This window comes from Coffea arabica, chromosome 1e (assembly GCF_036785885.1).
Source record: "Coffea arabica cultivar ET-39 chromosome 1e, Coffea Arabica ET-39 HiFi, whole genome shotgun sequence".
Taxonomy (NCBI): domain Eukaryota; kingdom Viridiplantae; phylum Streptophyta; class Magnoliopsida; order Gentianales; family Rubiaceae; genus Coffea; species Coffea arabica.
Window position 1 is genome coordinate 2,058,748 of NC_092311.1, and position 27,779 is coordinate 2,086,526.

The 27,779-nt window shown below is 36.2% G+C and overlaps 3 protein-coding genes and 1 long non-coding RNA gene across 16 annotated transcripts; all 4 read right to left on the reverse strand.

The window, feature by feature from the left end:
• Window positions 1–1,044: 1,044 nt before the first annotated feature.
• LOC113700368 (uncharacterized) lies at window positions 1,045–11,396 on the reverse strand. 13 transcript variants are annotated; one of them, XR_003450645.2, is made up of 4 exons: window positions 7,967–11,311; window positions 6,430–7,658; window positions 4,605–6,340; window positions 1,045–4,484 (listed from the first exon to the last, which is right to left on the reverse strand). It is a non-coding gene; the product is annotated as an uncharacterized lncRNA (long non-coding RNA). The 13 variants fall into 13 exon arrangements; XR_003450650.2 differs by having other exon boundaries at window positions 1,045–3,888; window positions 3,995–6,340; XR_011815154.1 differs by having other exon boundaries at window positions 1,045–3,888; window positions 3,995–4,114; window positions 4,410–6,340; window positions 6,430–11,311.
• A 1,131-nt stretch (window positions 11,397–12,527) lies between these two features.
• LOC113690779 (uncharacterized) lies at window positions 12,528–15,481 on the reverse strand. Its single transcript, XM_027208845.1, has 3 exons — window positions 14,960–15,481; window positions 13,280–13,508; window positions 12,528–12,994 (listed from the first exon to the last, which is right to left on the reverse strand). Exons 1-3 carry the CDS (start codon window positions 15,479–15,481, stop codon window positions 12,528–12,530), a joined length of 1,218 nt encoding a protein of 405 aa, XP_027064646.1.
• Window positions 15,482–16,368: 887 nt separating this feature from the next.
• On the reverse strand, window positions 16,369–18,522 carry LOC113688749 (uncharacterized). Its single transcript, XM_072049719.1, has 3 exons — window positions 18,397–18,522; window positions 17,527–17,700; window positions 16,369–17,256 (listed from the first exon to the last, which is right to left on the reverse strand). Exons 1-3 carry the CDS (start codon window positions 18,520–18,522, stop codon window positions 16,642–16,644), a joined length of 915 nt encoding a protein of 304 aa, XP_071905820.1. The 3' UTR covers window positions 16,369–16,641.
• Window positions 18,523–23,584: 5,062 nt separating this feature from the next.
• Window positions 23,585–24,509, reverse strand: LOC113688761 (dirigent protein 22-like). The gene has a single exon (XM_027206559.2). The coding sequence runs from the start codon at window positions 24,467–24,469 to the stop codon at window positions 23,891–23,893; it is 579 nt and encodes a 192-aa protein (XP_027062360.1). The 5' UTR covers window positions 24,470–24,509; the 3' UTR covers window positions 23,585–23,890.
• Between the last annotated feature and the right edge of the window lie 3,270 nt (window positions 24,510–27,779).

Consider the following 27,779-nt stretch of genomic DNA (forward strand, 5'->3'; position numbering starts at 1 on the left):
TTATTATTACTAATGATTTCTAATAAAAAATTATTACTATATTATTACTAATACTAATATATTATTAATACATTATTACTAACATTATTACTATATTATAATATTATTAGTACATTATTACTAATAATAAATTATTAGTATATTGTTACTATATTAGTATTACATTAATAATAACACTACTAATGATACTAAGGATTAATCTTCTATATACTGACAATGTATACACTTTCATCATTAGATGCATGACACATAATTCGAATTTTAATTTAAAACTCAAATTTTACATATATGTCGTATATCCAACTGTGATAGTGTATACACCGTCACTATATATAAGATTTATTAAATAGGTAATAGTAATAACAATACCAGTAATATTACTAAACATGATAATAATATTATTATTATTACTTCAAAAATTTAAAACTACTAAAAATAATAATATCGAAAAACAATGAAAAAATGCAATAATACAACTAAAAAAATAAAGAAATTGATTTTACTAATATTAATGAAAAAAATAACATTGATTTTTCCACTTTTTCAACTACAACCAATGAAAAAAAATACTACTAAAAAACACCATTGTAATTAAATGAATGCCTTTTGATCAAGTAGATTTTTACATAACCTCTTTAGACTCTTTTGTCTTAAATTAGAATAGATTAAATTATAAAAATATTATTATTACCATAAAAAAAAAGACAACTCACAACTTTGACGGTTTGACCCCGAGACGGGTGATGTTGAGTACAACATATATGTAATGAATTATTGATGATCGTGCGATTATTTTCCTTATGAAATCGGAGTTTTTCCTTTGCTTTTGTTTTCTTTTTGTCTATTGAAATTTCTGTTGGAAATTTTGTAGGGCATATAAACATCTAATAATCGTTGTACTCATTTATTATTATTTTCTGAGTAATTTCAATAGAGTGCTTAATTGTTGAATTTATAGTAGTATCTACCACCACCTATCATCGGATATTGGCGATAAGTGTTTGTATTAGTGTTAATAATGGACTGTAAAGAGGATAAGGCTAATGAAGTTCAAATTGTAGCTAAATTGTAAATCTCGACATGTAGGCAAATTCTCTAAATTATGCATGATACCCAATTTTACACTCAAGCTAATATTTATATAATTTTGGGCATACCAGGCAAATCAAGAGAGTAAAAAACACACATCATTATGCATCGTATACTAGGCAAACCATTGTAACATTCCGTACCCCTCGGCAGAAATTGTACGATGTATGAATGGAACCCCCCCAGCCATCCACAAATCCACCAAAAGAAAAGAGGAGGAAAGATACCCTCACAAGGAAGAGCATCAGCAAGTATTTCCCAGATCACAACTGCCTCGTTAACTTCACTAGGAAGACCTGGAGAAGAACCATACTATCGTGTAAGATCAGGCTTTCCCTCCTCTTTTTCCCGGGCTTGGGACCGGCTGTCTGTGGAGACAGGCAGAGTTACAAGCATACTACCACACAAAACAGCACAAACATACAAACAAGCAGGCCACAATCAAGAACAATAGAGAAGAGAGTGCAGACTTATGTCACAAATTACTACATATTCCTTCAAAGCGACACACCAAACGAATACCAAGACTTGCCATATACTTATTTTCTTCTCTTGTTTTCATACCAAGTCTCACCTTTTATCATAACTGCAGACTTAACCATTAAATCAACTAAATCATCACCATTAGTTACGGACTTGCAAATTAGGGGAATCAACCACTGAAACAAATATGATGCAAGCATTGTACCAAAAAGAATTCGAAAAGGTTTAAGGAAAGCTCCAGTGAAGAGAATGGGATATAAAACAGATTTACATACAAAATAAAATAAAATAAAAAATTTGAAAAAAAATCATAATGCTAGAGACTGATAAAGATCAAATATTATACATTGCAATCATCCAAAAAATAGACCCTACTTATGGGACAGTCATACAATCACAGGGGCTTAAGCTGCACAGGCAAACCATATAGAACTAATGATAAGTTGACCTGGAAAACAGGAACTCTTTCATTTCATGAAAAATCCAACGAAATCAACCTCAAAGTTGTGTACGCACTTCAACCAAATTAATGATTTTCGATACTCGTAAACAAGGCATTTGGATTCCTCTCAATTTGTCAATCATTTACAAATGGTTATATATGAACATAAAAACCTGTGCCAGGGCCTGCCAAAATGGAACCATCTCCCAAAACAGCAACGCATACTATTGCCGATCTTAGATTGGACCTCTTGATGCCACACCATATCTGTTAGGACCATAAGCAAAGATTGTCCAACAGCTTCTTCCCAAGGACGACAGAATTCAGTTACATGCACTTTAAAGTTGCATACTAAACCTACGTACCAGAGGATCACAAAATTCAAGTATGAAATGAAATTCACACACAATACCAGTACCAGTGGTATGTAAGTTGATGACTACAAAAACAGATTGCATGCATCTGTTTTTACATGACTGACTACAATAACAGTACCTGTTCTTACATGACATCATCTGTTATTACATGACTGAACAATACCAGTACCTGTTCTTACATGACTACGAAAGCAGATATTGCATGCATCTGTTCTAACATGACTGAATCTAACTGAGAATAACCGAATTTCTCTTCCATTCAACTGTAGATGATGAACGCTAGCAGCTGAGTATTCAATGGTGATAGAGGAAGACTCCCGTTAGACCCTCTTCAACAATAATGGACATACCAAATACCACACACCAAAAGCCCAAGAACGATAGGAGGCAAGAAATATACCTACTTCGCCATGACCATGAACCCATACTGAGTTGCATCTTAGGCCGCACCCCATGGCATATCAGAAGTTTCTTTCCACATTCAAACATCAAAATCGTCAATCAAATTCCATGTAGACTAGGAAGAGCCACATCTTTACCATCTATATGACTTGAAAGGAGACAAAAATAGAAAATCCCAATTTCTGGATATCTTAAATTCACTGGAATAAGCATGTTTGCTACAAGAATATACAAAACTTTGCTAAAGACCCACCAAAACTCCTTTCATGCTATCAAAGCAGAATCTGCAAACTTCATTGAATATTAAAAACACCGTCGTGAATAAACCAGGACAAACAAAATGACACTGCAGTTGCGCTCAAGACATCCATTACAAATGATCAGGGATAAAAAAAACCTCTACATCTGCTTCGATTTCATGGGTGATCAGTAGCATGCAACTAGGATGGGTTAGTAATGCAGAAATTCAGGCTTGAAAACATACATCTGAGTTCAACTCCCAGCTCTTCCTGAAATTAAACCACAAAGAAAACCAGGCACAACCACGAGAGGAGAGCTCCTTCGAAATCATGTAGATCACAATACCAGGTAACAATATAACCAGAGATTCTTGCAAATAAGCTCCCTAAATGGAAACCAGATAAGACTAATAATAAGCCCAGCAATAATCACACACAGCATATGCAAAATCAATCAGGATCAGGGTAAACCATAATTTTTCCCATTCCTCTGAAGTTCTTCTTTGCATCCCCTAATTCTGATAATTCACCCCCCATCTGTCATTCTATGCAAGAACATCGAATAGTGACAGTTTTAACAGATCAAGAAGCTAATTGATGTCAAAATTTTCCAAGAACTTATACCGGACCCTGACGAACACGACAAACCAAATATTTCTATGCACCCTTTATTCTTTCAAATACTTCCTAATGAACTTCAATAGTAAAACGCTGAAAACACAGCATAACAGGGTAACTATCATGACTAATTCAGAATTCATCCATCAAAAGCTCATGAATACTCATAACGAATAAAACATTTTTCTTGAACCTGTTACTCGAGCACCTAACCATGATCAAAGCTCCTATATCCAATCTGCAGAATTAAACAAATTATAAAGCCTGACGAATGCATCAGTAATGTTTTCAACAAACACAACAGGACAGCATGAAGAGAGATTCCATGATTCAAACCACAGTACCAGGACATCAGAACATCTGAAAAAGAATAACGTCCAAGAGACCTCTAACCACAGTACCAGGACATCAGAACATCCAAGAGACCTCTATTTCTTCACAATCCTCTCGCTAAGATTAGAGTTCTGCAAGGGATACCAGGACATCAGAACCCAACTTAAACTCTGACACCAAGATGAAAACCAATATCAGAGCCGTCTATTAGTTGCCACCATCCAGAAATTTAGATTATATACATACCATCAAAACAAATTAGCATACCAAGCATAACGTTAATTCTTTTCAGAATTATATGAGTTAACAAGAAAACAGTCCCCAAAGAAAGGAAGGGCCTGGGATTAAGCTAATCGGAAATTAATGGAGCAGCCGCAAAATCAGTGGAGGTGAATTAGGGCTGGTTGCAGGAGTCCAGGAACTAACAGTTGGGATTAAGCAGTGATACACAAATCTGTACTCTTAAATGAGGATCAGGAACATGGACTTCCCAAGTGATTACTGCCAGAATAATTGATGCATAAGGTATTCCCATAAACATGATGGACTATAGAAGAAAAGGATCATGAAAATTTTAAATTAAATTTAAATTATATAATAGGCTTGACATCAGAAGAGTACCATACTCTGTCACCACCCTCACTGGAATTCTGTAAGTGTGTGATTACATGAATAGCCAACACAGACTTCAACTTGGCACAAAGATGAAATAAAAATTGTAGATCTGCCATATTTATCAAAACTGATAAATGTAGCATTCATTCTTCTTCAGACCATGATGAATCGGCAACACCAAAAACCCTACCTATACAAACATGTTAAGATGACAGAATTTAACACTTGGTTATACGCCAATCCATTTCTCATGGATCAGGAGAGTTGACTCTGCAGGAATTATTGCCAGACCAGGTAACAAACAATAAGAAAAGTTTAACAGAAAAATTACAAATAAGGTATCAAAACCCCTAAATTCCTCATGCACAAAAGATAAACTACCGACGACAGAACAGACCCCTATGTTTTAACCACACCTCCGAATCACTGAAATCCAGGATTCAACACAAAATAATATAGCAAATTAGAGAACGAGTAAAGAAAATCCATTTTAAAGAAAACAGCAAAAAAAAAAGGCAACGAAAGAGAGCTCATCCAAAATCTTGTTACAAAACTGGTTAGCAGGGCCCCAAATGCACCAACACTCCGGGAACAAGCTCCTAAAAATCAAAAAAGACAAAAGCCATCACCCACCACCCCCAGTGATTTTTTCAGGGAAAGAGAACATAGAAATAGCAGGTTGAAAAGAAAATCCCCCGATTTATTCCCATCCATCCAAGAGAGAGCTCCTCGCCTACACACACCACAAATCCACTTTTCTTGAAAGATATCAAAAGAAGCAGAGAAGAAAGGACAAATCTTGAAAAATCAACAAGAACAAAACACACAGTGATAACTTTTCCTTGAGGATCAGGAACAGAGACTTTCAAGAAATTACTGACAACAAATAATGCATAAGGCATTTCTACAAGCATGGTGGACTATGGAGGAAGAGATTTACAAAGAATTTAGATTATACTTTCTACAGACATCAAAAAGTACCAAAACTCTTGAAATGCTCAAGCCAAAAAAGAATAATAAGAGCATAGGTATGAAGATAAACCCCTCTATAATAATGTACTAGCCTTCGACCTGAGGACAGAGACCTATGTTTTGGCCACCCCTCTGATTCGACACAGACATAGTAAATTAAAGAACAAGCAGAGAAAATCATTTTTTAAACAAAACAGTCAAAAAAAAGAGAGTAGGGAAAGAGAGCGCTTATCCAATATCTTGTTACAAAACCAGTTAGCAGGGTACCAAACACACCGACACTCCTGGAACAAGCTTCCCTAAAATCAAAACAGAAAGAAGCCATCACCACCCTGATTTTTTCAGGCAAGAGAGAACAAAGAAAGACCAGATTGAAAAGAAAATCTCCCGATTTTATTCACATCCATCCAAGAGAGAGCTCTTCTAGCCTCCTCATACCAGAAATCCACTATTCTTGAAAAATGACATCTTGAGAAAATGACATCGAAAGAGCCAAAGAAGAGAAGACAAATCTTGAAAAATCACCAAGAACAAAACAAACCGTCATTAACCTCAAAATCTTTTTACCGTCTTTTTACCAATCAACTCTATAGGGGAACTGCTCAAAACCAGAGCAACTGAGTACAGCAATACAAAAATAAAGCAGAAAGCAAAACTCAAAATTAAGGATCACCATCACATCAATTCCATAATTCCAAGAAGAACCGCATCCCATAATTCTAAGAAACATCGCATCCAAAAAGCCCATGTTCCATCTCAAGTAGAGAGTTCTGCAAAGAAGTATGAGAACATGAATAGCCTACAAAGACTTGGCACAAAGATGAGAATAATCTTAAAATAAAAACTGTCGATAATTTACCATGCAATCAGACCAATATGCATAGCCTTAACACTTCTTCAGATCAAGCTGAATGAGCAAAATACCAGGAACCCCACCCATACAAATAAACTTGAATAAGCACAGAGATGCACTTGGTTATGACCCATTCTATTCATCGTGGATCAGGAAAGTTGACTCTGCAAGACATGCCGCCAGGCCAAAAAGATTCACAGAGAAATTATAATTAAGGCATTGAAACCCCTAAATTCCTCTAGCACAAAAGAACAATTTGTGTAGGTGAGAAAATAACTCCCTCCAAAAAATTTAACTAGCCCTTGATCTGAGATTGGGAAGGCAAGTTTGAAGCACGAATCACTTCACTGAAACCCCAAGCTGCACCCTAGTAATATGGGAAATTAGAGGAGAGGAGCAAATCCACAGATATCCTAATCAATTTCAAGGAAACAGCAGAAAAACAAGTAGGGAAAGAGAGAGCTCCTCCAAAATCTTGTAAACTGGAATAGCAGGTCACAAATGACGAGAACGCTCCAATCCAAACTTCCCTAAAATGAAGACAATAGATAAGCTATTACCAACGAATACCAACTATTTTTATGCAACAGAAAAAATTGCTTGGCAGAAAAAAAAACTCCCGATTTATCACATTCATCCATCGAAGAAAAGCTCTTTTTTGCTTCCATCCATCCAAGAATCACAAATCACTTCACTGAAACCCTAAGTTGCAGCACCATAGTAATATGGGAAATTAGAGAACAAGGAGCAAATCCACAAATTTCCTAATCAATTTCAAGGAAACAACAGAAAAACAAGTAGGGAAAGAGAGCTCCTCCAAAATCTTGTAAGCTGTAATAGCAGGTCACACAAATGACGCGAATGCTCCAATCCAAACTTCCCTAAAATGAAGACAACAGATAAGCTATTACCAACGAATACCAGCTATTTGTAGGCAAAAGAAAGAATTGGTTGGCAGAGAAAAAAATTCCCGATTTATCACATTCATCCATCCAAGAAGCTCTTTTTTGCTTCCCTCCATCCAAGAATTACTTCCATACGCAGAACTCCATCATTCTCAGACCACATCAAAGAACCAGAAAAGAAGACAACCTTTAAACATCAACCAGAACCATTCAAGAATAACTACATCAACAAACCGCAAAACCTCAAGATCAATCCTCAATCAACACCACAGAGAAATTGCTGAAACCCAGAGCCACGACATATAGCAGCAACACAACCTAAAGCAACGACTGAAACACCAATGTTGAGCCCCAAATAAGAGATTATGTTCAAATACGTCCAATTAATTCACAGAATAACATACAAGAGACCTTCCTCTCATTAAAGTTGCCAGTGACACAAAAAGCCAACAAAAATGAAATTGGATGCAAAGATGAGAACTGACAAATGAATTGACAAATTCAGATAATCTACCATAACACTAAACCTATTCATGTAACAAGCATAAACTTGATTCTTGTTCGGATCAAGAAGAAAATTCTATGGGAACTACCTAGAAAAACATCTTTGATGGCAGAATTTAAAAGCTAAGAAATACCTGACAGCAGCAATATTGCCATATTGACACAATCCTAAGCATCTGAGGACCATATGGAACCAAAATAAATTCAAAACCCTGAAGACAACAAATGGGCAAAGATAACTCTGATGGAGAAGCAGCAAAGTATGTGCAGGCAAATTGGATGGAGAGGTTGAAAGCTATTTCAATGGTGTTTCTCCCGGAGTTCTGAAAAGAAAAATACTCAACAAAACTGTGTACAGGTATCAAAAGGTGCCAAAAGCATAAATTCCTAAGTAAAAGATTGTAAGAAGATAACTCCCTCCAAAACAGTTTACCATCTGAGGAAGGAAGGCTCAGTTATCACAACTCCAAATCACTGAAACCCGGTATTGCACAACACAGATTGATGCAGGAAATCAGAAAACGAACACAGCTGTCTCACAGAGCAAACCAGCACCTTTAGCCAGAGAACTCCCTAGTCAAACAGCAGAAAACAAGGACAGAGAACTTCTGGAATCTTGTAAACCAGTATAGCAGGATAAAAAATGCAACCAGACCCTCTTGCATTCAAGCTCCCCTAAATCAATACAACAGAGAGGGCCAGTTACTAATTGACTCCCCGCCTAATTTTTTCAGGAAATAAAAAAGGAAACCAAAAAGGGAGGGGGGAAAAACTCCCAATATCGTATAATATTCGGATGCAATATCTTTTTTAGCTCCACCTAAGACTAGGATTCTGCCAGCTCCACCTAAGACTAGGATTCTGCCAAGCCACGAGGAGGACATCAAAAGAACAAGAAAAAGAAAAGACGACGATCTTGATAACAAAGAACAATCGGGAAATTACTAATCAACAAACCCGACAATTGTAAAAACACAAATCTTCATCAATCTTCGAACGACACCACACCAAAACTATTCAAAGTCCAGAGCACCACCTACAGCAATAAGAACAACAATAACCATACCACAGATACGAAAAAAAAACTCCAGGATTCAGATTACGCTTACATCCATCCAAGAGAGAGTTCCTTCCCACTGTACATGCCCGAAATCCATCATTCTACAGTAAGCACATCAAAAAAACCAGAAAAGCACTAATTTTGGAGGAGACTTGATGTCAAATTTGTCTGATAATTGGAATTATCCAGAAATTACCACAAAAACAAACCAAAACTACTGCAAAAAATGGTATCCTTCCCGTTCAATCCTTCGAAATACCAGAGCCACTGCCCGGAAACAACCATGATTAAATCTCAAAAATTGCCATAACAAAATTAGCGATAATAAGCTTCAAATTAATCAAATCATCAAACCATAGAAGCAACGGTCGAACCCAGTGAAGATCATCAATTGAAGATCCTAACCTTCTGCTGAAACAAAAAACCACAACAATTGAATCTCACTTAGGGAAAACCTAATCCTAGACTCAAGAGAAAGAGCAGCAAAGTAGGTGCAGGCAAATTGAATGGAGAGGTTGAAAGCTATTTCAGCAGTGTGTGTCCTGAAGTTCTAAAAAAGAAAAAAAAAACTCGAGAAAACAGCGTGCAGATATCAAAAGGTGCCAAAAGCATAAATTCCTCAAGCACAAGATTATGGGTGAGAAAACTCCCTCAAAATCAGTTTACCATCCGAGGAAGGCAGGCTCGGTTATCACCACAACTCCGAATCACTGAAACCCTATATTGCACAACACAATCCTAGACTCAAGAAAAGAGCAGCGAAATAGGTGCAGGCAAATTGAATGGAGAGGTTGAAAGTTATTTCAACAGTGTGTCCTGTAAGTTCTAAAAAAGAAAAAAAAATCGATAAAACAGCGTGCAAATATCAAAAGGTGCCAAAAGCATAAATTCCTGAAGCACAAGATTATGGGTGAGAAGATAACTCCCTCCAAATCAGTTTACCATCTGAGGAAGGAAGGCTCAGTTATCACCGCAACTCCGAGAAGACCCAGAGGAAGGAAGGCTCAGTTATCACCACAACTCCGAATCACTGAAACCCTATATTGCACAACACAATCCTAGACTTAAGAGAAGAGCAGCGAAATAGGTGCAGGCAAATTGAATGGAGAGGTTGAAAGCTATTTCAACAGTGTGTGTCCTGTAAGTTCTAAAAAAGAAAAAAAAAACTCGATAAAACCGCGTGCAGATATCAAAAGATGCCAAAAGCATAAATTCCTGAAGCACAAGATTATGGGTGACAAGATAACTCCCTCCAAATCAGTTTACCATCTGAGGAAGGAAGGCTCAGTTATCACCACAACTCCGAATCACAGAAATCCTATATTGCACAACACAAGTAATGAAGCAAATCAGAAAACGAACACCTCGCTGAGCAACTCAGCATCTATAGCCAGAAAACTCCGTCAAACAGCAGAAAAGGAGGACAGAGAAAACTTCTCTCGAATTTGGTAAACCAGTATAGCAGGGTAAACCCTCTTGCATCCAAGCTCCCCTAAATCAATACAACACATAAGGCCAGTTACTGATAGACTCCCCGACTAATTTTTTCAGGAAATAAAAAGGGAAACCAAAAAAGGGACGAGGGAAAACACTCCCGATGCCGTATAATATTCGCGTCCAGAAAGTCTTTTTTAGCCCCACCGAAGACTAGGATTCTGCCACGCCACAACGAGAACATCAAAAGAACCAGAAAAAGAAAACACGAAAATCTTGATAACAAAGAACGATCCAGAAATTACAAATCAACAAACCCAACAATAGTAAAAGTTGAATCTTCCTCATCAATCCTCGATCGTCACCACACCAAAACTACTGAAAGTCAAGAGCACCGCCTACAACAATAACAACCACAAATATGAATGAAATAAAAACTCCAGATTCAGATTACCCTCACATCCATCCAAGAGATAGTTCCTTCCCACTCCACATGGCCCGAAATCCATCATTCTACAAGAACCACAGCAAGAAAACCAAAAAGAAGAACCAAAAAGGGCTAACTTTGAAGGAAATTTGATGTCAAATTTGTCCGATAATTGGAATGATCCAGAAATTACCACCAGAAATTACCACATAAACAAACCGAAACTAGTGCAAAAACTGGTACCCATCCCGTTCGATCCTTCAAAACACCAGATCCACCGCCAAAAACACAATCATGATTAAATCTCGAAAATCACCATAAAAAAATTAGCGATAATAAGCTTCAAATTAACCAAATCATCAAACCATAGAAGCAACGATCGAGCCAGCGATGATCATCAATTGAAGCTCCTAACCTTCAACTGAGGCAAAAATCCACAGCAAACGAATCTAATTTAGGGAAAACCTAACCCTAGAACCTAAACAAAACCTACGACGAAGAAGAGCAGACAAATATCTTACCACACAACTAGCAGGCGAAAATGGTAAGTGTCGGTGGATGGGATTGGGTATTTATAGATGTTTGGGAAGAGAATGAACGGTTAGGATTAAGCTGAAATCTGTGATCTGGTCGGTTGAAAAGAGGTCTTATCCAAAAGTCCGCTAGGACTTGGGCTAAGATTCTCCTACGCGTATTGTACAAAAGTCGGTTGTTTATTTAATTTAGGAAATTTGGCCACCACAAGATTTATAGATTTTTTATTTATTTATTCTTTTACCAAAATTATTTTTGAAAAAATCCTTGACAGCTTGGGAAACATTGGACTTGTTTGGACAGGAAGAATTTGTAAAATTTGGATTGCAAATTTGTTTTGTATGATTTGTAATATGTGAAGATGTTTTGTTTTGGAAGTTTGTAATTTGAATTGTGGCAGTCCGGAGGGAAGAATTTAGACCGTAATTATGAAATTGTCAGGAATGGAAGAATTTTCACTTCCTTAGTCAAATTTGTTGGTGTCCGGTCCCACTGCAGGAGAGAGACGGATTCTTGAATACTTTTGGCACTTCAGCAGAGAGTGGTGTGTATGGGCCAAACATATGAAATTGACCGGGTCCCACAGTTTCAATTCACTTTAGGAACGTGGGAGGACAATTCACGGCAATTAAAGAGCTGATGAATTGGCACCTGATGAATTTTTGGCCAGCTACATTGCAGTGGTCAAATGCAAACTGTTTTTGTTCTGGGGGGAACCCATCAAGCTATTGAAGGACGATATGTACTACGAGTAACATGGAAATTGGACGAGACTGCATAGGATTTGCACGTTCGGGCAAGTCTGTCCACCATCTATGGAGGAGAATGCTGGAATTCTGTTTGCAATCACCTGTAATCCTGTTTGCAATCACCTGTAATCACCTGTAATTGATGCGTTGTTTTATTTAATTTTTAACTATTAAACTGCAGGAGGAGAATTAGGAAAGGTGTCTAAGTCGAGGAAAATTAGCCCTAAGTTTTGCAGCAAGGCTTGTCTAGAGACCTACAAAATAAAACTCCTGACTTGCTGATAGAAATAGCAAACGACATGCAACAAGAATATATGAGGCACATACAGGATATAGAAGAATTACAAATATAGAATTACAACGAGTAGCAACGTCCATATTTAGGGTCACAAGATATATAGTCGGGCATGACAAATTATTAAAGGTACTTGGTCATTCTTGTAGGCGCCTCTAGCGAATATCAAATCATGGGTTCACCTGTTTCATGCATTTTATCGCCTATTTCTATAGGCATTGAACATATGCGTAGCCAGTGTGTCTCTCATGCCAATCCATTGCTCAACAACTTCAGGCGGAGAATGCAATGGCTGTATCTCGGGATAAGGAGGAATTGCACCATGAATATCTAGATCTCCCTCCTCCGCGTCAGCAAAGTACATGTCATTCGGTTGTTGATCCCTAATGAAGTTATGCACGGCACAACAAGCAATAACTACATTTATCTGTGTTGTCATCATGTAGTTCGGAACGGCTCCCCTTAAAATGGCAAATCTCCTTTTTAGGACACCGAAACTTCGCTCTATGACATTCCGTAGTGCAGAGTGCCGGTAATTAAACAGCTCTTTCGCAGTTGCAAATCTCCCCCTCCTGCGACCACTAACATCAGCTTGGCGTCCCCTATATGGTGGTAAGAAACCGGGCAAGTTTCGATACGCGGAGTCAACCAAATAATATTTTCCTAAGTCAATTATGAGATAGGAACGAATTAGCTTTGACCATTTCGAACTTTCTGATCTTTCGTACAATTTATTGAATATCGGTACGATTTGATAAACAATTTGAATGGAAGATTTACTAAAGAATGTTCAATTGAAAAATGGTTTTTCAAATATACTTGCTAAGGCAAATTTAAGACAGCAATTTAAGAGATCCAATATATATATCATTCGGTCTGCTAAGGAATGGGATAAAAATATGCAATTGCTTTCCAAATTTACGTGAAGGGAGGGATTACTTGTATTACCTGTAGGAGGCATGGGGAAGTGATTTGGGCCGGTCAAAGCCCCATCTAAGACTCGGGCATCATGTGCACTTCCTTCCCAACCGGCATACACGTACACAAATCGCATATCATGGTCGCACACAGCCAAAACATTTTGTGACTGTACACCGTGTCGATTAGTGTATGCCACTTGTTGTCCTCTTGGGGCACAAGCAGGTATATGTGTCCCATCAATAGCTCCGACGCAGTCCTAAAATTTTAAATTATTAAAATGGACATATTCTCGGGATTCTGAAATGGATCTGCATTAAAATGTCATTTAAAAAAAACACTCCAGTGGCATACTCTTCGTCCATGTCACACCCAAAATTTCTGACAGAAGACTTATCTCTACTGCAACGTCATGACAAATCTACCCAATTGGTTTTTAACATCAAGAATGTACCCAGTGGGGTCAACCACTTTTTTGTTTTCTGGATTTCTGGGCAAAGTTCATCAAACGCATGGAAATAGGTGGAAGTGCTAAAGATGAAAAAAGTTCAGGTTCAAAGAGGGACAAGTGAGAAAGCTACGGAGCCAGGAATTTATTTTTGGGGGGCTGAAGTGTATTAAAATTTTTTTTTTGTGACGAAATAAATACATTTAATAAGTAAAATTTAGAATCAAATAAATATATTTAATAAGTAAATATATTTAATATATTAAATAAGTAAATATATTTAATATATTAAATTTTAGAAATTGCATGTCTTCTATTTCGACGTTTCTGAGATAGATTACCGTGTTTATACAGCCATCACACTCATGTCCCACTAATATTGCATATGTGTGATTAATGTGATATACATTGGGGAAAAGAAAAAGAAAAATTAGGTGACATGTGAAGTCAACTAAAGGCGACGGTGAGGCCTTGATCCTCAATATATATAGGGGACATTTGTTAGACTTGTTCTGCTCTGAACTTGGACATTTGTTACTCTTTTTCATGCGTGAAGAGGATTAGCTGTTTCTAACTCTTTTTCCTGAAGTAACCATGTAATGATATCCCACACTGCATATCATGTAATGGGAACAATTGTTAATTTTATGTCTGGTTAAAAATTTCCCTTTTTCTGGAGTCTGGATTAAATTTTAAAAATTTTCATACTAGACTTGCATAGACTTCTTCGCAGGGAACGCAAAACTCAATAGGCCTGCACTTTCCAAACTTGACTTGCTGTTGACGGTGGACAAACCTGTAATTTATTTGCTATCTAGAGTTTGTAAAAGTCCACTGACGCTGATGGTTCCTAATTGAAATTTTATTCTGTAGTTGGCATTACTGAAAAAAAAAATGATGTGCTCATCCTCCTAGTGTTGTTAGACAAAATTCCAATCCCAAAATTAACTCTTTTGCCGAAAACAAGAAAAGATATGGCATTTCCTTATTTTGTTAATTATTTGATGACCTAAAATATTAAGCACAGAATTACAAATCCAACCAATAACAAGTAGAAATTCTTAACAACAACATTAGGTGGTTCCCTAATGTAAATTAAAATATTCATGTCCATTTATAAGCTATCAACATGAATAAATAAAATAGTTGGCATATTAGAATGTCAGCATACTTGAAAAAAAGAATTTTATATATAGAGGACAAAGGATTTGGAACAAAGGATTTTTTGAATCAACGAGATAGGATTTTGAATGTCACCGTACTTCAAACCAAGGATAAAACCTCGTGTCATTAAGAATTTTCGGATGAATTTCATCCTGCCATCTTGGAGTAATTGCGAATTGCGCGAAGGTGCATAGGCCCCGAATGACTTCGTGAATATTTCGATGTACTGTCTCCGTCGAATGGTTAAATCGATCAGCAATCATACGCATTCTCATGTTGTGGCTCATCATGACCAATGTCATCGCAAGTGCCTCCTCTATTGTAACCCTTTTCTGATGATTTTGGGGAACAAATCCGCATTCGGCCAAAAGCTGGCACAACCTCATGAAAGAATCAACGTTTAGCCTTGTTGCATCCATGATCCGGGTATGGTGGCCTGACAGCACTTCCTCAACCCAGTGTCGTCCTGACAGCGCAGACGTCCTGCATGGCACCTTCTGGAGTGGACCTCCGTATGGTTCTGCATTTGGTCCAAATAGCAGCGCAGCACCCGCAGCAAAAAGAACATCGTCTTCGTCCGAAGACGAGCTGGTCCCCTGCTCATCTCCGAAGTCGCTCATTTGGAACCTTTCCCACCAAATATGTTGCCAGGAACAAGTAGTGTTTAGCCCAAATAGAGGATGCTATATAAGAGCTGTGTGAGGTCTGAGTTATCACATGCTCTCTTTCCGTATGTTATTCTCGGACTATGGTATTTTTTGCATGGGGTCCAATGGCCTGACATCACGTGAATAATTATTGTCTGCAATTATTTCACCGTGTCGGTAGGTCATCTTTGGATGCCAAAACAAATGACCTGTGGGCAGCTTTTGCCAGGCACAAATCGGAAAGGCCTGTGGGAGTATCTACTTTCTTGCTCCTCTCTTTTGGAGTTTTGTGTAGATGGTGGCCTTGCATAATGAATATGGTATGTGTAGAGGTTCTGTACATATGCTTGACTCATATGTTGAAGATCTTTTCAGTTATATGAAAAATCAATTAAAAAAGAGGAGAAATGACTTCATTTGCTTTTGTTACAAATCACTCGTGCTTCATTTGCTATTTTCTCCTGCGTACCAAGTCCTAACATTTGAAGAGTTATTTTTTCCAACCAGGACAGGAACGAAATCTGTGAGCATCTATATTTGGCAGTAGAAGAGTAGTATATGAAAATTGGCAAAGAATGTTGCACGTCAATAATTGAGTAACCATGATATGTAACCACCAAAGAATGTAACCGGCAATTGAGTAATGAATATAATTCCTTCCTGATGAATGCCAGAGGCATGATATGTTCAATGCGTTTCGACTTCTCTACATATGCGAACCCAGTATATATATGTCAGACGGCAAGTCCGACAAGCTCTCGTGGTTTACTCCTGTACATAGCTTTCAACCTGCAACTGCTAGCTACTTATTGAATGTTTAATACAGGAGTAACGATAATATATATAACTCCAAGCCAAAATAACTACAAATGAAACAGTTCCAATTCATTCCACCGGGAAAAAGACAACTCAACATCGACAAGAGTATGCAAACTAAATAATACATATTGGCAGTACATAGAAAATCAATTGCAGTAGCCAAATTGCAGTAGCCAATTTGCTTTGGTACCAAAAGTCCCAATACAAATCTTTTTTCAATGTCCAGAAGAGTCAAATGAATAGCGCAATTTCATTCCAATCTATCAGTCGAAAGTAAGCTAAGCCGAAGGGACACAAGCAAGGCCAAGTGAAGTCTACTTTCCATCGGGTCCCTTAGGAGGGGGTTTCTGTAGAGTCTGCAACCAAAACTCCTGCATCTCGCGACTAAGACTCAGGAAAGTCTTCCGCCACTTGTCGTCTTGGAGTGCCAAAACTGCAGCGAGCTTCACCTCTTTGTCCAGTTCTTTGAACGATTCCACAACCTGGGCTCCCATTTCCGGTCCAAATTTATCCTTTTCAGATTCTCGGCGACTCCTGATATGCAGCTTAGAATTCGCTAGGGTGGATAGTGAGTTGGCACACTCCACGAATGGATCAGACGAAGTTCTACTTGACTTGCTTCCCCGGGATGCACTCGGGCCCGAGCTCGTTATCCCCTGGCTGCTTGAACCTCGCTTCACTCCAGCAATTGGAGTATCTTCATCGAAACCAGTCCCCTGCCCGGCATTGTAGATTTCATCTCCCAGGGGCGATGAGAAAACCTGCCCAGAACTTTGGCCAGCTCGTTTGCGTGGATTGTAAATTGAAGGCGGTACTGAAGATGCCTGCGCTTGACTCCCTGTGGCGGTTTCTGCTTCAAAGACCTCGTGCAGGATTGCGTATTTGTCGACACATTGGCCGGATCTAAAGTATCCATAATCCTTATTCTCCTGAATCAAAGACAAAACAAGGACTGAGAAACAAGAGTATGCAAATCTGATGTAAACTGGTTTTTTATAATTGAGAGGACAACAAGTACATTTGAAGAGTAGTATATGTTCCCTTAATCAACATATAGATACCAGGCAAGAGTAGTATATGTTCCCTTAATCAAAATATATCATGAACAGGTAACCGAATAGTGAATGATGGCAAAAAGATAAGGCCAAAGTTTTTAGTTCTGCTTTGGAACTGAATTTTACGTCGAAATTAAAAAATACCAGGCACAAATTGTTCCATTGAGAGGGTTCTCCCAAGAAGCACCTCCTATTCTCGTCCCAACCAATACCAGTTTCGGAAGTTTGTCGCAGACCCTTTAACTTGGCAAAGCAGCGCCAAATCTTCTTCAACCGTGCCAGTTTAGAATGGTACACTGTCCATGCATATTGCTTCCCCTAGGCGGCATTCAAGTGCGCAGCAAGCTTCATCCAATTGGCCTCTGATGCAACGTTTGGATTCCACTCCCCACTCCTTTTCCACTCGACGAATGTCATACAGAAATGAATCTCCATATTTTCATCCCAATGGGCCTTTGCCGTGGTGTGGTCTCGTGGCATCTGAAACAAGGAAACCAAACGGATTGCTAAGCATTAATAACAATCTGGTTGAAGGAAGAACAATTGACAGATTACAAGATCATGGCAATTCATTGTACGGCTAAAATCCTATTTATCAAAGCCACTGCAGCAAAGCAAGTGCAAAGCTTGGATCCACGAATTTCAATGCCCACCGAATCAGAAATACGATTTATCCAGTGACACGAGCTCTATAAATTTAAACCCATTATAATTCATAGACATGTTTTAAATATGGGACAAAGTGATAAGAATATTAAGGCTTAAAAGAGCTCGTGTACAAGTACTCATACAAACTATATTATACGGTAAAAATAATAGAGATCATGGTCGTATACACCAAATAGCAAATACTTATCCATGGACTCGGGAATGGTTCGAGATACAATCTGGTCTGCCTAAGAATATAAGAGCGCAGGTAATTAGCTTTTACTACTCAAAATTTTTTATTTGGGATTGATGAATGGACTGATTTGAGAACAGAGGCCAGTTAACTTGGATAGAGTCCAAACTTACTCTGAAATAGTTGACGAGGGACTGGATGTAGTCGTTCGAGTCTGTGGCGGAGTGGACGGATGAAGGTTCAGAAAGACGGGGTGGAGTAGTAGGGCCGGACAGTGATCTCCTCCGCTTGCTGGGCATTTACTGGTGCTCTACTTCGGCCAAAAGGTCATGGCACGCACGGACCTCGGACTAGATCATAAACCACCTGAGGAATATTTATTGCAGCAGGCAGATATGCTCACTGGTACATATGGAGGTAATATCCGAGAATGAGCAATTATTATAAAGAAAGGATGGGGAACTACTACTGGGTTATAAAATATTTCCCTATGCATCCATTCGATATTTTGGATCAGTTGGGAAACCATTTTGTCGCTTTGTAAGCTGATGAATATGGCCGGCAATAGAAGGCAAAGTCTTCAAAACGTTAAAAGGATATAGTCGAGTTTTCTATAAAATTTATACAAGATCATTCTATTTATAAGCCTTTGGATCTTTTAAGAAACAAATTATGCTACAAATTGCCAGATAACTACATGGATTTAGGGTTTCTCGTCCATGTTTTTTATTTTTCTGATCATAGTCCCCTTATTTGCTCAATTAGCTAATTAATTGCCGGATGGTAATCTATGACTAGAATTGGTTGGATACTTTTCTGTATACAGAATTGATCCCTTAGAATTATATTTAATGATGTAAGTTATTGATCCCTTAGCATGTTTTAGGAGTGCTAATCAATAATATTCTAAGCCAGGGCAAGAGTAGTATATTCTTAATGCAGACATTAATTGAAAAGAGGAGCTCCTTTTATTCATTGAAAAGGTTGTACCAGCAGCTTCAACCAAAAAGTAACGAGCATGGCAGAACCTCCTCTGCGTCATTGGTACTTCTAAGTGATCGGGGATTTAATTTTAAAATATGAAATTTTAACATGATTAGTAGATCCAATATATTCATCTCAATTATATAAAGGAAACCTATTTGACAACATATATGAAATCAGAAGAGCATAATTTTGTAAACTATTAGTACGGATACCAGCAATAGCACCAACATTTTCAGCATTTTGAAAATCTAGTGAATGGCCTGATCAAAACATTAGAAAAAAGGGCCGACTGATTAAGAAGAAAACTGAATTGGGATTGGCTTCCAAATTACACGTAATCTGTGAATATTAGGGAATGTAGATATATATGCGTAAACCAAAAAGGATTTTGAAGGGCGGGTGAATATATATTGGGCAAACGAGGGAGGGGCTTTGGGTATATGTGACCTACAAAATACACACTTAAGAATCCCGGCCAAATCATGAAATTGAGTAGTTAAACCATATTACCAATCTCAGACAGGAAATGATAATATCAAAATTATACCTGCCAAATCTGATTTTAACTTGGATAGAGAAGTCTGGCCTTCCGATTTTCCGCAAAAGATTTCTGGATTTCTGATTTCTGTGTTCGGTATTGACAACGCCGTCTGCTCCTATGGCTTGCCAAAACCCAGACGATCTCCTTCTTCGTTCAGACCCTTTAGAACAAACCAAGCGCTTAATCAACCCACTTTCACAGCCAACCGATTTCTGCAAATCTTCCTCTTCGGTACTTGGTCGCACAAGCAAGTTAGGCAATTTAAGATTTTGGGGTGAAATGATTCTGCAGGAGGACAGAGCTGCATAGAGTTGTTTTGGGGGAGAAAAGAGTTAAACGAAGGTTTTGCAGGTCGTTTTGTTACAAAGACCAACGGACGGATCACGGGCCAGACAAAGCATGGGTGTCTGGCCCTAGATGGGACATTAAATTCGTTTATCTGGCACTTCACGTGAACAAGTAGAATTTCTCTTCCTTTTATGGCTTTTGTGGGGTCAACCATCGCGGCTAACCAAAACTTGTAGTCCGACGTGTCCAAACAAGAATTTCAAAAATTAACTTGCTGTAGTAAACTCCGCAAAGCAAAAGTACTGTCCAAACAAGTCCATTCTCAACACTTCCCTGTTGAATTGTTGACAGCTGGACTTTGATATCAGTAGTACTTATCTTGTGAGAAGAACTGTTTTTTGTTATTATTTTCTAGAGTTCTCGCAAAGAATATATCCGTAGAAAATGTAAAAAAAAAATTATTAAAAAATCAATTCGTAGAAAAGACATAATTTTTTTGAAGAAATATGGCAATCATAACAAGGATTACTTTGGTAAATAGTAAAATTTTATTAAAAAATCAATTCTTAGAAAAGACATAATTTTTTTGAAGAAATATGGCAATCCGAACAAGGATTACTTTGGTAAATAGTAAATAATTGATTTGTTTGGACAGATTATTATTTTAAAAAATATTTTCAATTACATCTTAAACAGTTGACATAAACATGTTGTTGGTATATTTATGTTCATTAATATAATCTCCTTGATTTTTTTATTTGTGTGAATAAATAAAATAGTTAAAAGTTTTAATTTCAGTTACAATCTCATAACAAAATAGCGATTGAAATGCAATATAGATAGCAAGTTTGAGTAGGGATATCGGGTACATCTATGTTTATTAGTATAATCTCCTTGATTTTTTTAATATATGTGAATAAATAGATACTAAAAATCTTTAATTTCAATTACAATCTCATAACAAAATAGTGGTTGAAATACAATAATAGATAGCAAGATGGAGTAGGAATTGTTGTGTGATTGATGTTATAGATAATTATTTTAAAAAAATTGATAAATAATTATTATTCAAAAATATTTTTAAATTCATTATATCGGGTACATCTATGTTTATTAGTATAATCTCCTTGATTTTTTTAATATGTGTGAATAAATAGATACTAAAAATCTTTAATTTCAATTACAATCTCATAACAAAATAGTGGTTGAAATACAATAATAGATAGCAAGATGGAGTAGGGATTGTTGCGTGATTGATGTTATAGATAATTATTTAAAAAAAATGATAAATAATTATTATTCAAAAAATATTTTTAAATTCATTATAAATACTCGTACTTTACATCATAAATATGTTGGTATATCTATGTTTGTTTAATATAATCTCGTTGATTTTTTTTAATATACAAAATACTCAAAAGTTTTAATTTCAACTATAATCTCATGATGAAATAGGTGTTGAAATGCAATAATAGATAGTATATTATTTGTCAAAATTTATTTATTTATATTATTAATATATTTTTTAATTACTCTTTATCTCACATACATTATAAAAATGCTACATTATTTTTTCAAAAAAATTATTTCAAATAATCTATTATTCAAACACAGGCGGCATACAGATATTGTTGGCTAATTGACGTGGTAGATAAGTATTAGACAAAAACATTAATAAGCAATTGAGTGCTAATTATATTTTTCGATTGGACAAAAATGTGAATTTGGAGACCTTTCTTTTTCTTTTTTTTAAAAAAAAAATGGACTGAGTGAGAAAGTCAAATGGTCTAAGGGTCTGTTTGGTTGGCAGTAAAATGTTTTCCTTGGAAAAATATTTTCCGTGGAAGTAATTTTTCATGAAAATCATTTCTCTTTCATTATTTTCAGATGTTTGGTTAGTTTATTGAAAATATTTTCTTACTTCATTTTTCTGGTGTTTGTTTAACTTTTGAAATATTTTCACTTTTATCTCTATCTTTATTTTCTACACATTATAACTACATACTTCTTCTCATGCAAAATAAGAAAATTTATCTCATTATTTAACTTTAAAAAATCTTGGAGAAATGTATATATGAATAAAAAATATCTCCTTAAGCAATAAACAAATTGCTAGCCATTTAGTGTTAAATATCAATCACATGCAATGCTTATTGTGACATATATCTTGCACTCTCACTGCTGAAAGTTTCTCTAGAAAAGAATGTCCCTATTATACATAATTAATTACTAGCATAGAATGAGTAGGATGAGGTTTTTTTTTTTTATTATTTTGAATATACTAGGGGGAGAGTTGGGTTGGGTTGGGTGGTACGGGGGAGGGAGTGTAAGGAAGAGATCTTGAGTTCGAATCCTTCTGTTTATACTAAAAAAAAAAAGAACATACTACAAGATATTTTCAGTAAGTTTGGAACATGCTACAGGCGGGATGCATGCATTTTGGAAAACAACTTCAGTAAGTTTGGAAGGGAAGTTGTTTTCCATAAGATGAGTGAAAATATTTTACATAGGAAAATGTTTTCAGTAACTTTTGTGCAACCAAACACGGGAAATTAGGAAAATATTTTCCTGAAAAACATTTTCACCCGAAACAAACGGACCCTAAATGAAGCATAAGAAGACTCCAGATTTCTGTGAAGTTGATATTGGGCTGGAGTACTCCAGAAAATTCCAGACTCCTCTGATGTCTCATTAGGCCCATCTTGAAAATGAACTCCATCATTGCCCAGTTGGGCTGACAATATGCACCATGTTCCTGTAAACTTCTACGAGACCGGGCTTCAGCCTTTAATGTTTAAGCTTTGTAATCATTCTTCAGTTTCTAGGAGATTGGGCTTGGCAGCTGATTTGTGGGCACTTTGCCATGGCATCTGAAGTTTTGACATGCTAGAGTCGAGTCGAATTCTCAAGTGGATATTCAACTTGTAAATCAGATCATGGGTGTGGAAATTGGGAACTTGTCACCAGATTTTATGGATGTTTCCTTCCTTCATTGTGCTACTATTACGTAACTGGCAATTAGGTCTCCGATTGACCCAAAAAAAAAAGACTTGGGTATTTAAAATTTTTGCTTCTTTGTAATTCTTTTTGGTACAAAGTGTCATCATAAATTTATGACCTTTATGGTCGATATGTGAGATTTTTTTTTTTTTTTTTTGGAGATTGTCTCACATTAATAAGCTATAAAATCACTAGTTCTTTTCACTTAAAATAATCTTGTGTATACAAAACTAAAAAATGATTCAATACCCTTGTTTAAGTGAATTATGAACTATACATATAATCACAACTTTCTGAAAACTCAGCAGATCATTGTACATGCATTATACACTCCGGATCCATTTTAACATGAACTCCCAATCTCCTGTCATGTGATTTTCCTTTCTCCCGCAATGAAACAATTTTGTTGATATAATTGACTAGAACTTCGACTCAATTAAATTGTTTAACCCCCACAACTTTTCCTCTCCAAGTATATATGGACTAAGTACTAACTTCATGGATTCCTATTGGATTATCTTAAAAAATAGAATAATATTGGACGATATTGAATTGGATGATAAACTTCGGTCAATATATCCCATAGAGATAATTGCTATAGAATTGGAAACCTTTTTTTTTTTAAGGGTGTCGCGCAGGGAATGGACCCTGCAGACTATTCCCTACCCTCTACAACTTGCTGGCAGCAAGGTTCGAACTAGGGATCTAAGGTTCCATTTTCAGCAACCTCAACCACCAGACCAAGCTCCAGAGAGCTTATAGAATTGGAAACCTACCTAATTTCTTATTGAAAAAACTATGATGGTTTAAAAAAAAACACTTACTAGTACCAACAAAAGCAAGATCATAAATCAGTAGTGCATTACATAGATGTTATACTCAACAGTAGCTTCACCAGTCTTGAGATTAAAGGAATGAGTTCTAGCCTGAGCATAGCCCCGAGCAAACCGGAGAAGCCCACTTCCCCCGATCACCGGCATCTCCCTAACCTTGTGGAACACCGGATTCCTCCCTAGCAAGGTGATAGTGCTTCCATTATACTTCCCTTCAACAAAAACAAAATTCATTATCATCAACAGAGCCAACTCCGCTTGTGAAGCTGATGCATAGCACCCTTGTGCTCTTGCAACTAGTTTGGAGCTCAGCTCAGATTCTATGGTCACTGGATTATCGATCACGTTAACAAAGCCAAACCCATTACGGAATTTTGGTAGTGGCTTCACTACTGTGACTGAAGTGGGGTGCATACCAGTGCCAATATCATGCCAGAAGAATCTAAAATGGCTTAGCTTTTCTGCTCTTAGTTCGAGTGCTTCTTTGTTAATTTCTTTGACAAACTCATGCTTTTGCTTACAGGTGACATGAATAGGCATGAAGAAAATGAGGATGGCAATGGTGGAGATGTTGAAGGCTGAGATAGTACTGGCCATTGAGAAATTATGCACTGGAAACTTAGTTTCTAACTAATCAGGAAATGTAGATGAAGGCAATATGTGGAGGGGGCTGTCTATATATCTGGAGAATTGGTAGAAGCAATTCTTTAAGCCGCCATCTGCCTAAAGAAGGCAAGCCGACGCATGCAAGCGTGGTTTTGCTTTCTTTTTTCAAGGAGGATCAACAGTAATTTTTCACTTACCTTTTTGATGATTCGAATCCGTGATCTGTCAGTTATAGGTGAATCATGGTTTTGTTTTGGATACTGTGAAGTGAATATATGCTCTCTTTTTTCTCTTTTTTATTCTGGGAAAGGTGTAAGTGCATTTAGTTATGTACATTAAAGGTAAATTCTCAAGTAGCTTCTACTGTTAATTAAAAATTAGGTGTATTCTCTCTTTCTTTTTTCCCTGATTAGGGGTTTTGTCTGGTGTATGTTAGACCTGTATGAAGCTATATTGTGGTTTGGAGTATATTTCACTTTTATAATAGAACTACATAGAGAAGTGATATCTCATTTGAACTTTCAAAAGTATAGCATATTCATTTGTTTATTTATTGGACACTTAAATGGTATTTAGAAACTAAAAATGGTGTGAATTATAATTGGAATAATCAACATTGGGACCATGCATCAAGACTCATCTTTTTAACTTGTACAGATTAAACAGATAGTGGTTGAAAATCCACTTTTTTCTTAACAAATTTTATTTCAATACTTATTAAGACAGAATACCAACTTGGAATTTATAGAATGACCTCAAAAGCTAACATAAAGACAATTGGTCATCATTGTAAATCAGGTGTGCATCACAAATCTCCCATTTCAAAGCATCTTGTACACATGAGGCAACTACATCAAAATTCATCACCGACTATTCTACTTTCAATAAGGTAAATCTTGAGACTCAAGGGATGAAAACAATCAATTGGAGGTGATAATACTTGAGGCACCTTTTCAAATTTTCTTCCTTGGCTGCTGCTTAAACCGTCCACCTACAAGCTAGACAAATTAATCATGACTGAGTGAGTGGGAAGGATGTGTTAGCAGGAAAATGGGTTCTGCATAACATGATGGTTAGATATCCTTTTTTCCACTTTTCCAGAGGAAAAATTATAGTGGGATAAATCACATATGAGTCAAGGATTTTGTTATCATGTGTATGATGCATCTGAAAGTCACGCTCACTAGCTACTAGTATATAAAATTTAAGCAAGCACTAAATTCCCCATGCTTTAGAATAAATTATTAAAAAAGTTATGCTTTTTTTTTGGGTTGGAAATAATTTACTCGACTTGCCTTTGAGTGAAAGTTTTCCCCTTGAATTGCTATTTTCTGAATTTTTTTTATAAAGAAATATATTTTAGCGATTTAATATTTGTGTGATAAAAAAATAATTGAGATATATGTTCACGAAAAAAATCAAAATTTTTTGGAGAAAAATTACTTTTCCAACAAGGAAAGTAATCGTGGCACACGACTGCTCAGAGCTTATTGTGCTAGCTGAATTTACCATTTATGTTAGAAGATTCATGGCTCAGGGATGAAGGTATGAGGCGCAATTTCCTGCATAGTCCTTATTTTTTTTAAAAGCAAAAGAAAATGAAAGAAGTGGGAAACATTTTATTTTCTATTCACTAATTTTTTTCTACTATAGTTATAGGAAACATGTTAAAGGAAAATTATATTTTAATACTAACAAAGGTATTCCGATGTCCTTTAAAAATAAATAACAAAAAAGTGGCAAGTGGAATCCACTCTGTGCCATCACCTTCATTTTTTTTACATTTAGAAAGTCCATGAAGAATCTTATTTGAAAAACTAAGAGGCCAAAGAAAAGCATTGCTAAAAAGGAAACGCAGACGAAGAGCTTGAAACATCAAGAAATTTTTTTTTTTTTTGGTCTCTGAAACATCCAAGATTCAAGAGCTGAAATTGTAGCTTGTATTAGACAACGATTTAGCAATAGCTAGATCTCTTGTCGGCAAGTACATTGGCAATAGTAGGGTAAATCTTTTAGTATACCTTAACAGTGTGTACACTAACGAATCTAGATACGTCTACATATGTAAAATTTAAAATTCAACTCCAAATATTTGTTGTGTTTGGATAGCAAATTATTTATATAAAATTATTTGTTTGAATCATAAATACATTTTTTAATTACCTTTTTATTTCATATATATTACATCAAAAAGTGTTACAATATTTTTAAAAAAAATTATCCCAAATGATCTCTTATCCAAACACACTAGACAAAGCAAGTTCCGTCGTGTATGGACAGCTCCACCATGTTGCTTTGGCAATCACCCCTCCTATTTTTGCCTTTTTGGTAGAGCAGTTCCAGAAAGTTGCTTTTGTGCAGCAATTTTGCTGCAAAATAATCTGCTGTGGCGGGGGAGAAACAAGTTCCACGAAATCAGAAAACTTACATTCAAAGCCTCAACAAACTGTCCTGCACTTCACAGAAACAACAATAGACTCAGTAATTACATGGGATTCAAACTCATTCATTACATGGTGACTGTGTACGTAGTTTATTTATGTATTAGGCTGTGCAAGACTGAAAGTCGTAGTTCAAGTTGGCTAACACATCTCCTTATGTCCAAGTTTCTTTTTTACTAAGTTTTGCAGAGTAGTTTAACCGATTGTATGCCTATTTATATATGTGAATCACTACAAGTTATATCAGAGAAGTATGAGATCTACTTCGGAAAACTGACAGATTCAAGCTAGATTAGATTTCTAATTTTGATAAAATGGAATTCGGTAAAATTGAAATATATTCAATTTTAATATTTGATCAAATGGGTTGAAAATGGATGTTAAAAATACATTACCGAATTACCTTTTACTGGTTGAATTAGTAAATACTAATAATTATTAAAGACTAATTAGTAAATAATAACTAATAATTACTTGACTACTAACCGGTGACTAGGCACGTTAATAAGCAGGGTTTGAGTTGGATTTCTGAGATTCAAATTCAAACTCATTAAATTTAGTTAGACCCAAACCCTTATAGGTCTGAAAAAGTAAACCCAGATTTGGATCTTCACAGATTGGATATTCGTGGATACCTTTTTGAACATACAGTGAATAACCAAAGTGAAATATTATGAAAATATATAGAGTCCAAAAATAACATAAATATCATCCAATTTTTATTTTTAAATAATAAAATTAACATTGATGATGTTGAATACAATATTATATTAACTAAAACTATTTATTTTTAAAGTTTCATCTGTATCTATTTTCAATCTTTCATTTGTTTACTTTTATTTTTTCTCTTCTTCCTAAAA